The following is a 17,342-nucleotide window of genomic DNA, read 5'->3' as shown; positions in this document are numbered from 1 at the left end:
AAGCTGTAGGAACAGTCTCAGAGCAATGTCGCTGTCACCCCAGCACCCCCCCCAGAGGTGCTCCGGCCAGGTGGTCGAGTCTCTGTCTCCATGCCACACTCCGCTTCCCGGGACCAAACTCCCACACGGGCGCCAGCTGCCATTCTGCCCCTCACAGTCCCGGAGCTGACACAGGCTTTGCATTTGCATCTCGGAGCGGGGACTTACGGATCCTCCCAGAGAGCTACGACCAAGGACATCCCCTCCTCACTGCATTTTGCCCCCATTCGATTCCTGCTGGCTTCTGCACCGTCAGCTGCTGTGTGGGTCGGGACTCCAATGCCTCCGACTTACAACAAGATAGTCTTGTTTTCTGTTTTTATTTTCCTGGCTGGCTTTGGTGCCTTCGGAAAGAAGAAACACCAGCTTCGTGCTGACTTCTTCAGGGTGGACGTGCCCTCATCTCTTAATCCCCTTACTGCTCAGATCAACAGACTTGTCATCCACAACTTGCCGTTGAGAGCCGAGACTCATGTAGAAATGTGTGCCAAGAGCGCTGGCAGCCAGCCTCTGCTCAGGAGGTATCAGCCTCCTCAAAACATCCTGGCCCTCCCTCCGGGCCCTGAGTAGGTTGCATTTCTGTGCCCACTGGAAGTTGGGTGCAGCCGTGGGACTGGTTTGGGCCAGTGAAATGTGAGAACATGTGGTGCCTGCAGACAAAAGCTTTCAGATCCCACGTGGAGTCTGCCTGTTTTCTTAACTGTTGAACTTCACCGGTTTAACAGAGCAGTTTCAGGTTCTCTGCAAAACCGCGAGGAGCCAGCTTCCTCATCGCTACATCCGTCTCGCCTTCCTATCTCTAGACCTACAAGCGGAGTCGGACCCCAGCAGGCCCCGAGTACCCAATTAAAAGGTCAAAATAGGAAGGTCCAACTCACTAGGTGAACAGAAACATTTGCTGCTTTATATTGGGAAAAAAAAAAATCAGGGAAGTATGTGGGAACTGATCCTGGAAGTGCTTGGCCAGAAGGAGGGACGCGATCCCAGACTGGCTCGCGTGTGCGATCAAGGTCCGACGGGCTAGCTGGGGACGCAGGATGGATTCCGTGCTCGCCTCTGCTGCCCACACAAAACCTGGAGTCCGCTGAGGTCTGCACTAGGTAAGTGAAGCTCCCAGACACCCCCTGGGATAACAGAAAGGTAAGAAATCCCCATGGAGAGGGAGATGCGGAGGAGCCTGGCCATGTCACCCGCTCACCCACCCAACAGACGGTCACGGGAGGATCAGGAAGACACACCTTTGCCACATGCAGGGCTCAGACGCCTTGGAAAAGCAGCATGGTGGCTCCTCTCTGAAGCTGGGACGCTGCTATGAGACCGTAACTGAGCTCCCAGGGCCAACGCAGGCGTCACGACCCAACAGCAGAGAACATGCGCGAACTTCTATTTCCACAGGCCATGTAGGCAACGTTCCCACGACTTCCTGCCAGACTAGTGCGGTGAGCCGGATGAGACGACCCACCGGGGGCTGGAGATCCTCTGGCCCCCATCCCCAGGTCTGGCAAACAGAAGCCTCACTTGGGCTACCTGATTGGTCACAGGCCCTCTCCGAATTTCTAAACATGCATTAGTTCACGTCCTGGGGCCCCAAACAGGAGGGAAGGCCGCCTCCCTTCTTCCCAGTCTCACCCGAAGAACCAGAGCCAAAGGGAGATCCCCGGTGACCTAAAAACCACCAGTACTTTGCCCCCAAAATGGCTTTATTCGGGAATAGCAGAGAACTACAATTGGGGACGTGCAAGCCATAACAAAACCACCGTGAAGTCCGACAAAGAAAGGAGAGTTATTTTATGAGGACGCTAGAAGGGGCTGTCCTGACCCGAAGTCCCTGGGCAGGAGCAGGACCTCAGGGCGAGGGCGGGTCCTCACTGGCTGAGCCGCTGGGCCTGTGGATTTCTCGTCGGAGATGCAATGTCCCTCCCTCCCTGTTGGGTCTGCGGTCATGATTCCCTCTTGAGGATACATCCCCTGGGGTTTGTGATGACGGTTCTCCCTGGAACAGACTCTGGCCGGCACAGTGCCCAAGAGCTCCTCTTCCTCACCTCCTGACTCCATTCCAGTGAGCTCTCCCCTTACTACTTGTCATCCTACCTCGACGTTTGGGACCCTTGGAACCCCAGTTCCCGTGCAGGAGGGGTTCGGAATAGGGCGATCTTCATCCACTTCCCTCTGCCCCAGGAGACTGGGGTACCTTTGAAACTGGGGACTACCACCATTTGGTTCTGGAAATGTTTCTGACATTTGGTCCTTGGACGATGTCTCCCACGATGCTACACTCAGGTGTGTCACCCCTGAGGCACACAACACCCGGCATTGTCTCTCAGGCCTCCGAGAACCCCCTGTGATTTTCTGACCTTTTCTTCTCTATTGTCCAAGTGCCATCGTCCACTAATGCCCCTGAATGAGCTGCTCCTCTTGCCACGTGGCCCAGGACACATCACGGGCTGCCCTGCCCCACACACCAGCAGCCCCGAAGCTCTGGGCCAGGGAGGGACGTGACTGGCCAGGCCTGGGGAGGCCGAGAAGGTGAGTCAGGGCATTTTCAGGGTTGACGCTTGGGGTTAGGTTCCATGACCCGCAGGTAACTCAGAAGGACGTTTTCAAACTTCTAAATGTGGAACTTCGGCAATCACCTCTTGACTCTAACAGCTAAACCCTGCTGCGGCCAGACAACAGGCCTGGGAGGACGCCGATTCCTTGAGACAGAAAGCTTGCTTCGTGGACCAGGCGGTCCGTTCTCTGCTGCCCCAGATGTGGGTGGCGATCCGGCCGCTTGTTTCCAGACACAGCGCTCTGGGTCCTTAGATCAAGCTCCCAGCTCGCATCTAGATCTTCCGGGTCCACTGCACTTCTGCCTGGTGTTTCTCGGCCTGAGAGAGGCACCAGATAGCCTCTGCCTTTGTTTGTGGGCACATTTCCCCCGGGGGACTCGCAGCTCCGTCACTGGGGGCGTCGGCTCCCGTGATGGAGGCGTCAGAGCCCCTCCGTCCTGCCGTGACCTACCTTAGCCTCTGCGGTGCTGTGGATCCTCAAGTCCGCTCTGGCCAGGATGGCCCCGCCAGCCTTTCCGAGACAGTCGATGTCACGGGAGCTCAGCCAAACAGTTAGACGGGCTTTACTGAGGTATGACTCAGGAGCCAGGAATCCCCGGGTCTTGTGTGTCTGCAGTGGTTCTGCTCCCCTGCCGGGGAGGGGGGGGCGGTGGGAGGATGGGGGTGTGGAACTCCTCCGCCTCCTTGGGCCGCGCGCATCGCCCCCCCGAGTCCCAGCTCCCAGCCTTCCTCGCCTTCTGCCTTCTCCTGCTCGGACACCCTCCACCCACCCCGGCTCCCCCTTCCTCCCGGCACAGCGTACCCCGCGCTTGTCCACCGGCCGCCATCGCTCTCGCCCCACTGAACGTTTATTTCTTTTAGAGAAACAGCACGAGCAGGAAGAGCGGAGGGAGAGCACGAGGGATTGCAAGCAGACTGCACGCTGCCGGGGGAGCCTGATGGGGCCTCGATCCGAGAGCCCTGAGGTCCGGACCTGAGCCAAGACCGAGAGTCAGGCGCACCTGAGCCACGGAGCCACCCAGGCGGCCCCCAGCGGGCACCACAGTCTTAACACTTCCCGTGTGGGTGTTCGCCTTATCTAACTTTCGCTGCTCTTACAAAGACACTCAGGATGACGCCCTCCCAGTCACAGCCCCGTCGGTTCCGCCCTCTGCCCGTGGCGAGGCCGGTGCCACCCTGGACTTGGGCCGGAGCGGTTCTGAGCTGCCTCCCTTCCAGGGGGGGTTTGGACGGACACGGACGGTCCCAAAGGCCACACTTTCCCGGCTCGTGTCAACACGGGAGGGGAAGGAGCCAGGGAAGAGCCCCTCGACCCTCGCGCCCCCCGCGCCCCCTCGTCCCACAGACTTGCGGGCAGCTCGGCGGCCTCCCAAGGGAAGGCGGGAACCCGGACCCGGTCAGCCCCTTCCAGGCTCTGAAGGACCTGGGCCTCCGTTCTCGGTCACTCTCCCTTTCCTTCCCGGGGGCGCTGAGCCCTCCCAACCAGCTTGTGGGGGGAGCGCACGGAGCCCCCGGGCCGAGGAGCGCAGACCGAGCTCCCGCCGCCGGCCCACGAGGTGGGAGGGCAGCCCCCGGGCCGCAGGCTCACGCCAGGCCGGCCCGGTCCAGGTCCTGGGGCAGGATGCGGCCCTTCCTGCGGGCCTTGTCCAGGCGCCGCTCGGCCCGGGCCGCCCTCTTCCTGCGCAGGTTCCGCCGCCGCGTGTCCTGCCGCCGCCGCATCTTCTCCACCACGTGGGCCGTGCGCTTCTCCCACCTGCGCTGCCGCTGCGCGCGCCGCTTCTCCTTGCGCCTCAGGGCCTCCTGCAGCCGGTGCTCCTCGTCGCGGATGCGCACGCCCTCCGCCTTGTACAGGAGGTCGGTCCACCGCATCTTGCTCTCCAGCTCCCGCGCCTGCCCCTCGTCCCGGCCCCGCAGCTCCTCCAGCCTCGCCTGCCTCGCCTGCAGGTGCTCCCGCAGCTGCCGGTAGTCCCTGCCCGTCAGCGGCGCCAGGTTGCCCTTCAGCCTCCGCCTCTTCTCCTTCCGGCCCTGGGCCTTGCTGGCTCCATCAGCTCCCCGAACCCCGAAGTGTTGGGAGATGAGGTGAGCTGTGACCCAGAGTTCCCTGATGGCCGGAAAACAACGGGGCTGCCCCATCCCTTCTCCCTGACAGCCCTTCCCAGGCCCAGCGATCCCCACTCCAAGTGCACAAAAGGGGTGGGAAATCTCGGCTCGTAAACAGAGCTTCTAGAAGTCCCACACCTGGACCTCAGCCTGGAGCGCCCTGCAGGATCCCGAGAGTCTACTGATCGGACCGTCTTCCCAGCTCTGAGGGCCCCCCTCCTCCTCATCCCTGACAGTCGTTGGCACCATTTAGCCAATACGGCTCGTCCTCCTTGCCAGCAACCACCTCGTCCCTGACTGCCACACGCGTCCGCCAACACACTGTCTCAGGGGTCTGCAGCCACAGCCCCTCGTTGCAGGTCTACACCAGCACAGGGGCCACACAGCACCCTCCGCATCACCCTGGGTTTGGACAACGTGTACAGGCGCATCCCGGGGAGCCCTGTGGGTGGGGAGTCCCCATGGGCCCCCCTCTCTGAGTACAGACCTGTTTTGAAAGGCTCCTGGTGAACGAGCCCAATCAGGACTTCTGGGCAGCATGGCCATCCCTGGGAAGAGGGACACCACAGCCCCACGCTCTACGCAGGAGGAAAGCGCAGCGGGACTCGTCTGGCGCTAGAAGCAGCGGCAGCGCTGACGGCAGCGTCAGCGACAACGCCAGGTGCAGAAGACGAGCCCGCTGCAGCCCTGGCTCTAGCAGGAGCTCCGACGTTACAGCCTATGCCAGCAGGAGCCTGCGCCAGCGCCGGAGGCCGGGTATCTCTGGGACAAGCTCCCCAGGTGGAAAAAGCCTCCGGCGGCCGCTCTCCTGCCAAAACTGGAGGCGGAAAACACTAGTCTCAGCTCAAACACAAATGCCAGAAACAGAGGCCGCTCCACCACCACCTCCGGGCACAGCTCCGGCGACGCTTCTGCCACCAGACGCCGAGCGAGAGCGAGGTCCAGTCAGAGACAGGTCCAGAACTCGCCTTGGCAGCCCAGTTCCAAGCCGGAGCCTGGGCGGCTTCAGAGTCAACACCGGATGCAACCGGGGCTCTAGTTCCTACACGCGAGCGACCAGCGGCAGCGCTCCACACGGAGAGATGCTCTGTCGCCGGCTCCTAGGGTAGAACCAGCGCACGGCTCAGAGCGAGCGCAGCTGCACATCCGGCTCCAGCCCCACCGCCGACGCGGAGCCGGCGCGGGCGCCCACCGCGGGGCTGGGGCTGGGGCGCTGGGCACGGCGAGACCAGACGCAGCCCCGTCTCCGCTCCCGCTGCGGAACCACCCCCAGGGCCATGGCCAGGACCAGCGTCTTCCTGTCCTCTCCGGGGAACGCACTCCTTTTCTTTCAGGTTTTGTTTTTTTTCTCTTTTCATGATTCAGGTATGTTATGTTTCAAACTTAATATAAAATAAACTGCATCTTTTTAAACATTTTGAAGTGTGCAACTCACTGATACTAACTACCTTGCCCAGCCTGTGCACCATCTCCACATCTAGTCCCAGAACATTCAATGCCCTGGAGTAAATCCCTGCGCCCCCGGAGCGGCCCGGCCCTGGCCATCCCCACTCCCGCCCCGGCCCTGGCAACCACGAGTCTGGCGCCGGTCCCGCTCATTTACTTATGATGAATTTTTCATACACGCGGGATCAGACCGTATGTGGTATTTTACGTCTAGTGTCTTCCACGGAGCATAATGTTTTCCAGGGGACCGCGAGGACCAACACTTTGTTCCTGCTCTGGCTGAGCGCACCCCGCTCTAGGAACACGCCGCGTCGTGTGGATCCACTCACCCGTGGACGCGCGTGGGGCTGTTTTCCTCTTTCGGGTCTTGTCAGCAGGGCTGCTGGGGATACTTCTGTGCGGGCTTTGGTGGAGCGCCCGCGTTCAATTCCTTGGTTTGGACGACGATCGGAATGGGGTCAATGAGGACACCGTGCTTACCATGTTGTGGACCTGCCACCCTCGGCCCCCGTGGCTCCGCCGTGCGACGTCTCCCCAGCGACGGATGAGGGCTCCCGCCTCCCGGACTCCTCTGCAACACCGGTTCCTCCTGCTCGGGCCGGCTCACCCCTCCTGCATGGGGAAACGTGTGTCACGGTGGTGTCGGCTTGCGTTTCCGCACCACCTGGTGAGGGTCCCCCTCCCGTGTGCCTGCCGGGCTGTCTGGCTGTCTTCTCTGCGGAAATTATTTTGAGTGGGATTGTTCATGCTCTTCAATGGTAGGAATTCTCCGTGCATTCTAGACGCAAGGCCCTTATGAGATTCAGGGTTTGCAAACATTCTGCCCGGCTTTGGGCTTCCTCACATTCTGGTGAGAGCATCCTTTCATTCACAAACGTTTTTAACAATAAGGAAGTCCAATGTACCTGTTTTCTCTGCTGTTCGTGCCTTGCATGCCGTATCGGAGACACCACTGCCGGGTCCGAAGGAACGAAGATGTGCCCCTCAGTGCTCTTAGGTTACTCCTGAAGTGTCAAGAGTTTTCACTCTTAGAGTTTGTTCGTTGGTCCATTTGGAGTTAACTTTTTTACATGGTGTGAGGTCATGCTCTGACGGCACGCTTTTGTACGTGGACATCTGGTTTCCTCACACTGGTGGTCGCGAACACTGTTTTTGCCTCCTTGAATGACCCTGGTATCCATGCTCAGAAACAACTGGCCATAGATGTGTGTAGTCCTTGATTCTCAGTGGCCTTCCACTGATCCAGATGTGTTGGTCTTCTCTGCTCACACCTTTTTGGAAAATGTTATAATCTCACATAGAGGTGGTTTTTTTTTTATTCTTAGGAGTTTTTGCAGGTAAGATTATGTCACATAAACATTTTTCTTCCTTTCCATTTTAATAATTCCCCTTGTATAATTTCTCTGACCAAATTTCAATGACCATATTGACATGAGGTGGTGGAAGAGGGCATCGTTGATTAATTTTGGATCTTAAGGAGAAAACTTTCAGCCTTTCACCCCTGAGGATAATATACATGTGAGCTTTTTAAATACATATCCTTTATCATAATTTTTAAAGACTATTTATTTGAGAGGTTGTGGGGAAGAGAGAGAGAGAGAGACCGTGAAAGAAGAGAGGGGGAGAGGGCGAGAACCCCCAGCAGATCCCCTGCTGAGGGCAGAACCTGCCATGGGCTGGATCGCATGACCCATGACATCACGACCTGAGCCCAAACCAAAAATCAGTCACTCAACCCATGGAGCGACCCAGGCACCCTCCTTTATCACAATGTAATCTTCCATTTCTATTTTACTGTGAGCACTTCTCATGAAAAGGTTTGGATTTTGTCAAAGCTAATCCTACATCAGTCGAGATGATCACGTTTCTTACTGATGTTGTCACGACATTAACTAGCTACACTGAACAGCCTTTGCACTCCCGGTGTATATCACACTTGGTCATGATGTATCGTCCTTCCGATGTGTTGCTAGATTCTGTCTGCTGGAATTCTATTGAGGATTTTTTATCCCTCTTCATAATGGATTTTGACTAGCAGTTGTCTCTTCCCGGAACATCTTTCCAGTCTTTGGAAAAAGGACGATGTTGTCATTCTAGGGTCACACGGGAAGTGTTCCCTCCTCTTGTACTTTTTTCAGTTTCAGAAGGATTGGTATGATCTCTTCTTTAAATGCATGGACAAATGACCCGTAAAAGCCTCAAGTTCTGGACTTTTATTGCTGTGAAGTTCTCGTTACTGCTACAGGCAATTTATTTACTAGGGGTCTACTTGGAGTTTCCATTTCCTCTAGAGTCACTTTGGTAGTTTGTGTACTTCTCAGAATTACCTGCTTAATCTTAGTGAGCCAATACGTTGGTCTAAAATGGTTCCATTTGGGTCTCTTTTGTGAATTTGGTAAGTCTCTAAAAGAGAACTGATTTTTCGCTGATTTTCTTGAGTGCTCTTCTCTTCCAATTATCTCTGCTCTAACCTTCATAATTTTTTTGCTCTACTAACATTAGGTTTCCTTTGATCTTCTTCTTCTACTGACCCAGAGGAACCTAATAACCGTTACAAATACAAGCCAGCCACAGGGCCACTGTCCAGGTCTGGGTTGTTGGGTGGAGAAGCAGTTACAGGCCGCAGCAGATCAGGCTACCTGGGCAATTTCTACCTCAACTGGCATTCCAGGCCACCCCCAGACCGTCACGTCAGCCTGAACCACTCCTACTGCCAGGCGTGATGCCCAGCGACAGACTGCCCTGCTTCCCATGAACCACGCACGCACCACCTTAGGCACCTTCTATGCTCTCGAACGAGAAGACTGGCTGAATTTTTCCAAGGAGCTCTGCCCACGGGCAGGAAGCCCTGCACAGCCCAGGGCACTGTCTTCTGTGCACTTCCCTCACACCTTCCCGTGTGTGGGCCACAGCCACCTGTGCCCATGGACACCCAAGAGCACCCATTCTCCCAGGGTGTCTGCTCAATGCAATGTCAGCCCTTCGACTCCACCACCAGACCCCCGGCACAGCAACCAAGACCGAAAGGAGCCCCCACTCCAAGTCCTGTGAGCAGCTCGGACGCAGCCCCTCCCCACCCAGCCGGGACACTGCCTCCCTACTTGCGTGCACTCAGCCAGCTCCTCCAGCCCGACGAGGACGTGGAGGAGATCCACGTGGGCTCTATCCCAGAGTCCCTGACGGCCAGGAAAAGAAGGTGACTGTCCCACCCTTTCTCCCTGAAGGATCCCTTCCTGGAGCCCGGGTCCCCACTGCACACCCACAAGGAGCCCAGAAGCCTCGGTGTCCAGAAGCCTCTGAGCTAGATGCTGGCATGGAGCGCCCCGCGCGATCCAGTGTTTCTGACAGTCTTGCAATTCCTCTCATTCTGGAGTTGACCTCCCAGTCGTCCCCGGAGACCTCAGGCCCCATCGCAGCCTCAGGCAGCAGCACCTGCCCCTCCTCAGCCTCCCGCAACTGGCAAATCGGTGGCAGCCTCTGGCTCACGCGAGCTCTGGGGCTCAGGGTCTGCGACCACAGCTCCTCGCTGCCACTCTCCACCCAGCCAGTGGGAACTTACTGTTCCCCGTAAGCCTGGACGTGCAGACCGGCACCACGTACAAGAGTGCCCTGCTCAGCTGGGCAGAAGGGGCATCCCTTTGGTCCTCTCACTCAGACCTCTTTTGGCACTGGCCACTCTGGAACAGCGACTGAATGGGAGCCATCTCTGGACCTTCCGGGCAGCACGCCCAGGCCCGGGAGGAGGCCGACGACCACCATGGCCCCCGCTCTACACAGGAGGAAACTGAGGCAGCCTCCCCACCCCTGGCTGGTGCTTGCTGATCCACGCTTGAGTGAGGGCAATAACAGCCCACCAACCTCCCTCCAAATCTCGGATGAGTGGCTCTGATAAGACTGCCCGGATTATGTCCCTTGAACCCCACACCCGCAGTGACCCCGACTCCTTGCCCAACATCCAGAGAGCCCTGCGTGATCGGGTCCAGATGCCCTCCCCAGTGGGCACCCCTCACCCCACGCCAGCCTCCGCAGGGCATTCCCCCCAGGGAGCCCGTCAGGAATGTGCCGCTCAGAGCCCCCGCCGCCCCTCCCCACGGCCCCCCTCCCACATGGCCTCACCTCCAAGGCTGGGCTCAGAGGCTACTTCCTCCGGCTCCTCTGTAAACTCAGGCTTTGGGTCAGATTGATCTGGGTTCAAACCCACAGCAGGGCCCTGCCACAGCCCCGTGCCCGGCAAGCTCCCGTGGTAACGTTTGAGACCCCAGGTTTCTGCTTTGAAAATGGGGTCAGGGACTCCCACCTCAGGAGGGCGTGTTGGGGATTAAGGCGGGGAGATGGTGTTTGGAGTGCTGGACCTTCGGGAGAGGGGGCTGCTGCCAGGAAGACAGGGGGAGGGGATGAAGATGAGGAAAAGGCGGCCTGGCCTCCTCCCTGCGCAGACGGGTCCCCTCCAGCTCCCCCCCCTCCCCGACCCCGCCCTGCACTGAGAGGAACACTGCAGAGGAACATGGGGTCAGGACAGCAGGGTGGGGGTATGTCTCATTTCTCTCTGGTGCTCCGGTCTCCACGTCCACTCAGTCACCGTCCCCTTCTCTTAGCCCCCCGCCTAAGAGGAGGGGACGGTCCCCGAGCAGGCAGTGGAGACGGGGACACACGGACCCAGGCCCGCAGGAGCCCCTCTGCCGCGCACGCCCTGGGCGAGCTGGGGTCCCGCGCATGCGCCGTCTGCGGGTCCGTGCGCGCGCCTGCGAGGATCCACCTGCCACCGACGGCCGTTGGCGCGGGCGCCCTGCCCACCCCAAACGGTCCTGCGCCGCGCCCGCCCCGGAGGTGGGAGCCTCCAGTCCCGCGGAGCCCGCTCGTGAAGTTCCCCGTCCAGCCCCTCCTGGGACAGCGGCAGGCTGAGGGCAGGAGCGGCGGGGACTGGCCCGCACCCGACAGGTGAGCAGAGGCTGGAGGAACAGGGAGGGTTCCGGCTCGCCAGGCCCGGGCTGCCCCTTCCCGAGGGGTTTCCTTGGAAAGCGCGCCCCTGAGATCCCGGGGGACCCTGCCCGCCGTTCCCATGTGGGGCCCGTTCCTCTGGGCATCTCCGTGTGGGCACAGGTGCACACAAGGCTCTGCGTGCACGCGCGGGCCCGTGTCCACACACACAGACTAACTCCACGGGTGGGGTCAAAGGAGAGTGGACCCCGGAGGTGACAAGGGGGAAAGAGGGACGAGGTTGGAGGCAGCTGGGCTGTCGGGTGTGGGCATTGTCTCATGGGAACATACCCAGGGCCATAGTATGGGGGTGGGAGACATGCCAGGCTGATGGCCAGGGGTCCCCAAGATACCCAAGGGGCTGCCACGCGCACCCACATTCTAGAGACAGCCCCTACCCAGTTCACTGGGCTTGAGATGCTCCGATGAAAAGTCTGTTGTCCTGCTTTATCCTGATGTCCGTAGGATGTGGTCTCAGGGAAGCCAGCGGTGAGAGCCATTTCCTACACTTCAGACTGTGGGTCAGGTCTCACCTGGCTACTCTGGCCGTTTGCCTGGAGGGACCCAAAGGTAAGACAGGGAGGCCCAGAGCCAGCCTGTCCCGCCAGACGCTGCTGTGATCCGCAGTTCCCCTGCCCGTGTGTGGGCGTGTGTGTGTGTGTTTAAGAGGGGTCAGGAGGGGGGGGGCCAGCAGGGGGCTCATCCCAAGCAGGAGCAGGAGCAGGATGCTGAGTGGTCAGATGCCTGCTGGGTGGGTCATGTTCAGAGCCCAGGTCAAGGCTAACTGTGTGGGACGGGGTGCAGGGTTCTCCTCCTTCTCCCCAGGATTTATCCCGAGCCCTGTAGGTGTACATCCCTGCATCCCAGGTGCAGGGTCCTGATCTGGGAGCAGTGCGGGGACTGGGTGAAGGACAGCGGGGACAGCGGGGACGGCGGGGCAGGGCTGCGATACCTCCGGGCCGGCGACCGGTCCCTTTCAGAGCCCCACGGAAGCTGCACTGTTTTCTGCTCCTGAACCTGCTCCTAGTGGCCTTCGGAGGCATCTCCCTCCGTCCAGAGCTGCTGTTGGACGTGGAGCTGGCCTCGGCTCCTCAGAGGGAGCAGCGGCGAGAGGAGAAATGTCACCCGCGGGCCTGCCTCTGCGTGTGCCTTTGCTCGGACAGGACCCAGCCTGGGGCCTCCCAGAGAAGCCACAGCCAGGAAGGAACCCTCACCGGGACATCTCCCTGACCGCAGTCCACCTGCTGGGTGCTCTAACCCAGTCCTTGCTCCGGGTCCCACCCCAGCTGTGCAAGCTCCTCCTGGGGGTCCCAGCACCGACCCATCCCCACAAACCCACGGGCCCGCAGCCCCGGCCTTCCCACCCTCGGGCTCGGCGTCCACAGGTTCCAGGTTCGGGACTGCTGTCCAACCTACTACCAGTAGGGACAGTGGCCTGAGCAGTGACACGGGTCTTTCCAGGCAGTGCCTAGCACCTGCTCCTGGAGAGCCCTGTGTGCACGCTCCCTGCATCCGGGAGAAGGATCCGGTGTCCGCCAGCCTCCTCCCAATCGTATCCAAGGACTTCTGCAAAGGCAGAGACCGGTAGCCAGTCTGGAGGCATCACGCAGTGTCATCGGCTCCCCCAGGGGCCCGGGGCAAAGGAGGGGGCTGCAGGCTGTGTGGACCGCGCACAGCACCTCCAACGTGCCCGCGGCCGTCCCTCGAGAAACCAGCTAAACACACTTGAGTCCTGGCGACACTCGCCTTGGGGTCGCCCACGCAACACTCCCCGACTGACAGGGACACACTGAAGCTGCCTGGCCTCTGGCCGCCCGCACCCTAGGGGTCCTCCTAATTTTTGACGCAAAGGCGGGTGGAAACAGAACCCAGCCCCTCCAGCTCCTGACCTGGGCTCGGGATGCCCCAGCCCATCAGCCCCATGGCCATTTTGCAGACCCCCTGGCCATCAGCTTGGCAAGACTCCCCTCCTCATATTCTGGGGGCTGAGCATGTTGCCAGGACAGACAGAGAACAGAGACACATAGACACAGAGAGAGAAGGAACCCGTGAGAGGGAACCAGGAGAAGTCCCAGACTTCCTTCCATCACTTTGGAAATGACATCCCATCGTTTTGCCCCATTCTCTTCCTGAGAGCGCAGTCACATGGGCCATCCAGCCTGGGGGGAGGGACTCCACAGGGATGTGTGCGCAGGACTCGGGAATGCCCCGGAACCACTGTGGGGACGGCCCAGCACATGGGCACACACGAGGCCCTGGGACTGGAGCCTATAGCTAATGGGAGCCCCTGGAAGTCTGTGTCGCCAGGGGACAAGGTCAGAAAGTAAATGGCAGCCTTCCCCATTGGGTCTGGGACACGGGCAGCACGGGAGTGGCTTTGCCTGGACCCCAGAGCAGACCCAGGCCCCTCTGAGCTGTGTTGCATACCCCGCCCAGCCCCCGCTCCCCCCTGCATTGCCAAGTGTGTGCACCAGCGTCCTGTGATAGCAGGGACGGAACGTGTGTAGAGTCCTTCCCCGGATGGCGTCCCGAGAAGTAGAAGCCAGAAAACCCCACTGCGCAGAGAGAGAGAGCCTGGGGAGGCCCTGGGAGGCACAGGGTCTGTCCGGGGTCACAGTCCCGGACAGAAGCAGGAACCCGGACTGAACCCAGCTCTGTTCTCACAGCAGGGCCAGTGGCTTTACCCAGGTCTTTGGGGGCTGTGGGAGGGCTTTGTGGGTGCCACTGTATGGACGGGGCATGGGGTGGAGGGTGAGCACCGAGCAGCTGGGGGAGGGGGTCCTCGGGGGCTCTGCTGGGAGGAGGAAGTTGGGGAAGGGGTCCCCAGGAGTGATGACCTCACTTCCCTGACCACAGAGCCCAGCAGAATTGGAACCCGCGTCACCAGGCACTCACATACCAGGAACAGCCCCCTCCGAGCTCATTGCTTTGGACATCGTCCAACAAACAAGATGCTTGCTTGTTGCATCCCCAACTCGGAACGCTGGAGGCAGAGGACAGCGCACCCGGCAGACACTTCCCACCGCTCGGAGGTCGTTTCAGGACTGCCCGACGCCTCTGGGCATTGGCAGGAAGGACCGAACGGTGACCCCAGGAGGCCAGAGCCGGTCACCCAACCCCACACGCTTTGACCGTCCTGAGTAGCCCCGGCTACCCCACCCCCGTGAGTGTGAGTCTGTGTGTGCGTGTGAGTGTGCGTGTGCATGCACGTGTATGGAAGGAGGGCTCACGTGGGGTGGGGCCTTCCGGAGCAGGAGCAGGTGGATGAGTGCTCAGATGCCTGTTGGGAGGGTCACGTTCAAGGTCAAGGCTGGCTGGGTGGGACGAAGTGTGGGGGCTACGCACTTCTGCCTGGGGTTTATCCTGAGAGCCCTGCAGCTGTGGGTCACTGTCCTTGGTGTAGGGCTGGGCTCCAACGGTCTGTGTCTGATGTGGGAGCAGCAGGGGGACTGGGCAGGAGGACAGTGGGGACAGCCAGGCCTGGCTGTGATGCCTCTGGGCCGGCGACCGGTCCCTATCTTTGCAGATAGCCACAGAGGACAAGAGGAGGCTGGCGGACATGACTTCTTCCCTGACAGAGGGACTCAGCACTCAGGGCTCCTCCGAGCAGGACCGGGGGACTGCCTGGGAAGGCCTCCTACACCTCCGAGGCCACTGTCCCCAGTGGTCATGTGTTGGACAGCGGTCCAGGCCCGGAGCCCACGGAAGCCGAGCCCGAGGGTGAGAAGGCCGGGGCTGGGTGCCTGGGGTGTGTGGGGATGAGTCGGTGCTGGACCCCACAGGGAGGAGCCCCAGAGGCTGGTATGGAGGCAGCACGGGTCCCCCTCAGACCGGCAGGTGTCTGGCCTAGGGCACCAGCAGCCCTGGGGAGAACAGGGCGACACGGAGGTTCAGTGCGGGTCCCCCGGAGAGAAGGGTGATGGGCACCCCTGTCTGGGAAAACAGTGGGCAGCGCCCATCCCAGGCCGCAGGGGCACCCAGCACCTAGCAGTGCTCATCCTGGGACTCAGCCCGGAAACCGGCGCGTTTCTTCACACATGTATGGTCAGGAGTGCTCAGCCCAGCGGTGGTGGGGACAGCGGGGAACGGAACAGCGCTAATGCCCGAGGGGATGGACGCGATCCACTGCCGCCGCCTGAACACAGCCGCCCCCCCGGGAGCCACACCCTTAAGGACAGCCTCTGGCCGCAAGGTCCTCCGTCTGCCCTGGTGATAGGTGGTGACACACACCTGCCCGCCCACATCCTCCTCCCGGGGCTCTGAGAACAGGCGTCACCGGACACGGGCTTGTGGAGATGGACTGTGTCTGCTGGTGCCCAAGACGTCCTTCTGTCCTCAGGTCCCTGGAATAAACCACTTCTTGTCCACGGGACTCGTGTCCTTTTCTTCAGTCCCTGGGCTCCTCCGGCCTTTGGGGGTCACTGCGCACGCAGCCCCTTCTGGGAAGAAGGCGGACATGTCTCGGGCTCTGCAGTGGACTTGGGGGTCTCGCTGCTTCTGCCGCCGCATCTGCCCGGGAGTGTTTGCCAGCCCTGGGCCAGCGGCCAGTTCTGCACCCCGAGACGGTGCCAAGGCAGCAGGAGGAGAGAAGGTCACCAGCCCGACTGCCCGTCCCTGTGCCTCTGCGAAGGGAACCGCCCCCGGCCTTCCGGAGCCGCGTCGAGCCCGCTGGAGACCGGCCTCCCGCTCTGGGGCTCTGACCCGGGTTCGGCGCTGGCGGCGGGAACGGGTGTGCCGCAGGCTGTCCTGGGCAAGGGATGGCGGCGCTCGCTTTCCCCCTGGGCCGTCCGCAGGATGGAGCCGGAGCGGCTCTCGTCTGTGGGGACCCGGCTCGGCCTCTAGAGCTGCTTCCCCGGCCGGCTCGAGTCCCGCGCCGGGGCAAGTCCTAGGGCGGGACGCGGTTCTAGATCTCGGCTGACTGCAGGCAGAGCTCACCGACCCTCTTCCCTGGGGTCAGCCCGAGCGGGTCACAAGGCTTCACGCTTGACATCCTCACGGGAGGTTGGGGTGCCAGCCCCAGGACGCCGGACGACAGAGACTATAACCACGTGGGCACAATCTCATGTAACATTTTGACTCCTGTGAATTTCTTATCCAAAACTGAGGATTGCACCTAAAACTCTGGAATTTGGGTTTCTCTTTAAAATCAAGTCTGGGCGTGCCTGGGTGGCTCAGTGGGTTAAGCCTCTGCCTTCGGCTCAGGTGATGAACTCAGGGTCCTGGAATCGAGCCCCGCATCGGGCTGTCTGCTCAGGGGTGAGCCTGCTTCCCCCTTTCTCTCTGCCTGCCTCACTGTCTACTTGTGATTCCTCGCTCTCTGTCAAATAGAGAAAGAAAATATTAAATAAAGAAAGAAAGAAAAAATAAAATCAAGTCTGGTGCGGTGCCAGGGTGGGTCAGTCAGTGAAGCGTCTTGATCAAGTCAGGTCTTGATCTCAGAGTCCCGGGATCCTGCCCCACATCGGGCTCCCTGCACAGACGGGAATCGGCTTCTCCCTCTGCCCCTTCCCCCATGTCATTAAATTAAAGAAATAAATGCTTCTAAATTAAATAGTTAAATGCTTTTTCAAAAGAAAGAAAGAAAAATAACGTAAAATAAAATCACGTCCGGCCACGGGGAGCCGGCCCTCCCAGGCCGCACCGCTGCCGGGAGCTGAGTCAGGACTCGTCTGCACGCCGCGCACGGCCTCTACTTGCCTTCAGGCCTCCTTCCGAGGACACACTGTGCGCCTTGGAAGGCCGGACCCCTGCTCAGCATTCTCTGGGCCCGAGCCCCTGCAGCAGCACAGGAAAGGCGCCCTTGGCAGGTGGTGAGTCTGCACTGAAGGTGTTCTGTGCCCTTGCCCGTGTGTGTGCTCCTGGGAGGGCCTCTGTCGCACTCGACAAGGGTGTGCCTGTAGCGTGGCTCTGGGTCCTTGGGTGCCCCCTGTCCCACCCAGAGAGTGGGGCGAGACAAGGAATGCAGGGGCCGGGGACGCCCGTGCCCTCGCCCAGAGGGGCTCAGGTGATCTGGACCGAGCAGAGCCATTGGCTCCCCCAGGGGCCCAGGGCAAAGGAGGGGGCCGCAGGCTGTGTGGACCGTGCACAGCACCTCCGACGCGCCCGCGGCCATCCCTCGAGAGCCCAGCTGAACACACGTGAGTGCTGGTGACACTCGCCTGGGGGTCACCCACGCAACCCTCCCTGACTGACAAGGACACACTGAGGCTGCCTGGCCTCTGGCCGCCC

At 60.5% G+C, this 17,342-nt stretch overlaps 1 protein-coding gene and 1 long non-coding RNA gene across 2 annotated transcripts; one reads left to right on the top strand and one right to left on the bottom strand.

Moving 5' to 3' along the window:
- Positions 1 to 3,428: 3,428 nt before the first annotated feature.
- On the bottom strand, positions 3,429 to 5,970 carry LOC308353418 (surfeit locus protein 6-like; the record flags this gene model as incomplete). The annotated part of the gene is made up of 3 exons (XM_080820251.1): positions 3,429 to 4,692; positions 5,267 to 5,409; positions 5,836 to 5,970. 3 exons carry the CDS (start codon positions 5,968 to 5,970, stop codon positions 4,176 to 4,178), a joined length of 795 nt encoding a protein of 264 aa, XP_080676377.1. The 3' UTR covers positions 3,429 to 4,175.
- Positions 5,971 to 10,976: 5,006 nt separating this feature from the next.
- Positions 10,977 to 16,444, top strand: LOC308353739. Its single transcript, XR_013967805.1, has 5 exons — positions 10,977 to 11,075; positions 11,580 to 11,684; positions 13,971 to 14,283; positions 14,641 to 14,834; positions 15,164 to 16,444. It is a non-coding gene; the product is annotated as an uncharacterized lncRNA (long non-coding RNA).
- The last annotated feature ends 898 nt before the right edge of the window (positions 16,445 to 17,342 follow it).

The sequence above is a fragment of the Martes martes genome (genome assembly GCF_963455335.1).
Source record: "Martes martes genome assembly, chromosome: 12".
NCBI lineage: Eukaryota > Metazoa > Chordata > Mammalia > Carnivora > Mustelidae > Martes > Martes martes.
Note: the sequence above shows the minus strand (reverse complement) of the source record. Positions and strands in the feature narration are given on the sequence as shown.